At 57.4% G+C, this 530-nt stretch overlaps 1 protein-coding gene across 1 annotated transcript in view; it reads right to left on the reverse strand.

The window, feature by feature from the left end:
- The window catches only part of FA2H (fatty acid 2-hydroxylase), a gene marked incomplete at its 3' end in the record, with an annotated part of 927 nt that extends 680 nt beyond the window's left edge, over positions 1-247 (reverse strand). Inside the window, exon 1 of the mRNA XM_010158153.1 lies at positions 7-247. Coding sequence (XP_010156455.1) covers positions 7-247 — 241 coding nt within the window. The remainder of the gene's footprint in view (positions 1-6) is intronic.
- Positions 248-530: the final 283 nt, after the last annotated feature.

The raw sequence follows: 530 nt of genomic DNA on the forward strand, positions 1-530 counted from the left end.
GACTCACCTTGTGATGCTGCCCATGCAGCAAGAAGTGCAGGGTGATGAGATAGTAGTTACTAGCGGGTGGCTTCATGTGGAAGACAAAGCGATGGATGAGGTACTCAAGCAAGGACCACAGGAACATCCCCAGGAGGAAGATGATAGGGAAGAAGTATTTGTGGATGGGGATGGAGTACTCTACACAATGAGACGTGCAGCGGTCAGCAGGGCAGGCGACGCGCGGGATCCGCCACCATCCTCCCATCGGCAAACGGGGGAAGCTCGCCTCTCCCTCCCTCACCTCTTATCCGCCTCCGGCCCTGACTTTCCCCAGGGAGCTACCCCTTCCCAAACTGCGTTTTCCTTTGATTCCCATTCATTTACACTCTTTACTCCTTTACTGCCGCGAGGAGCCGGCGACTGGGGGCCCTGTATCCCAGATGCCAACGGGGGCTGGGACAAGCAGGGACAGCCCTGTCCTCACAAAGCTGCTTCGCCCACCAGAACAAGGCAGGAGGGCCCTTGTCTTGCTCGTGAGGGTCTAACAG

Source organism: Eurypyga helias, unplaced genomic scaffold, assembly GCF_000690775.1.
Source record: "Eurypyga helias isolate BGI_N326 unplaced genomic scaffold, ASM69077v1 scaffold42718, whole genome shotgun sequence".
Lineage (NCBI taxonomy): Eukaryota > Metazoa > Chordata > Aves > Eurypygiformes > Eurypygidae > Eurypyga > Eurypyga helias.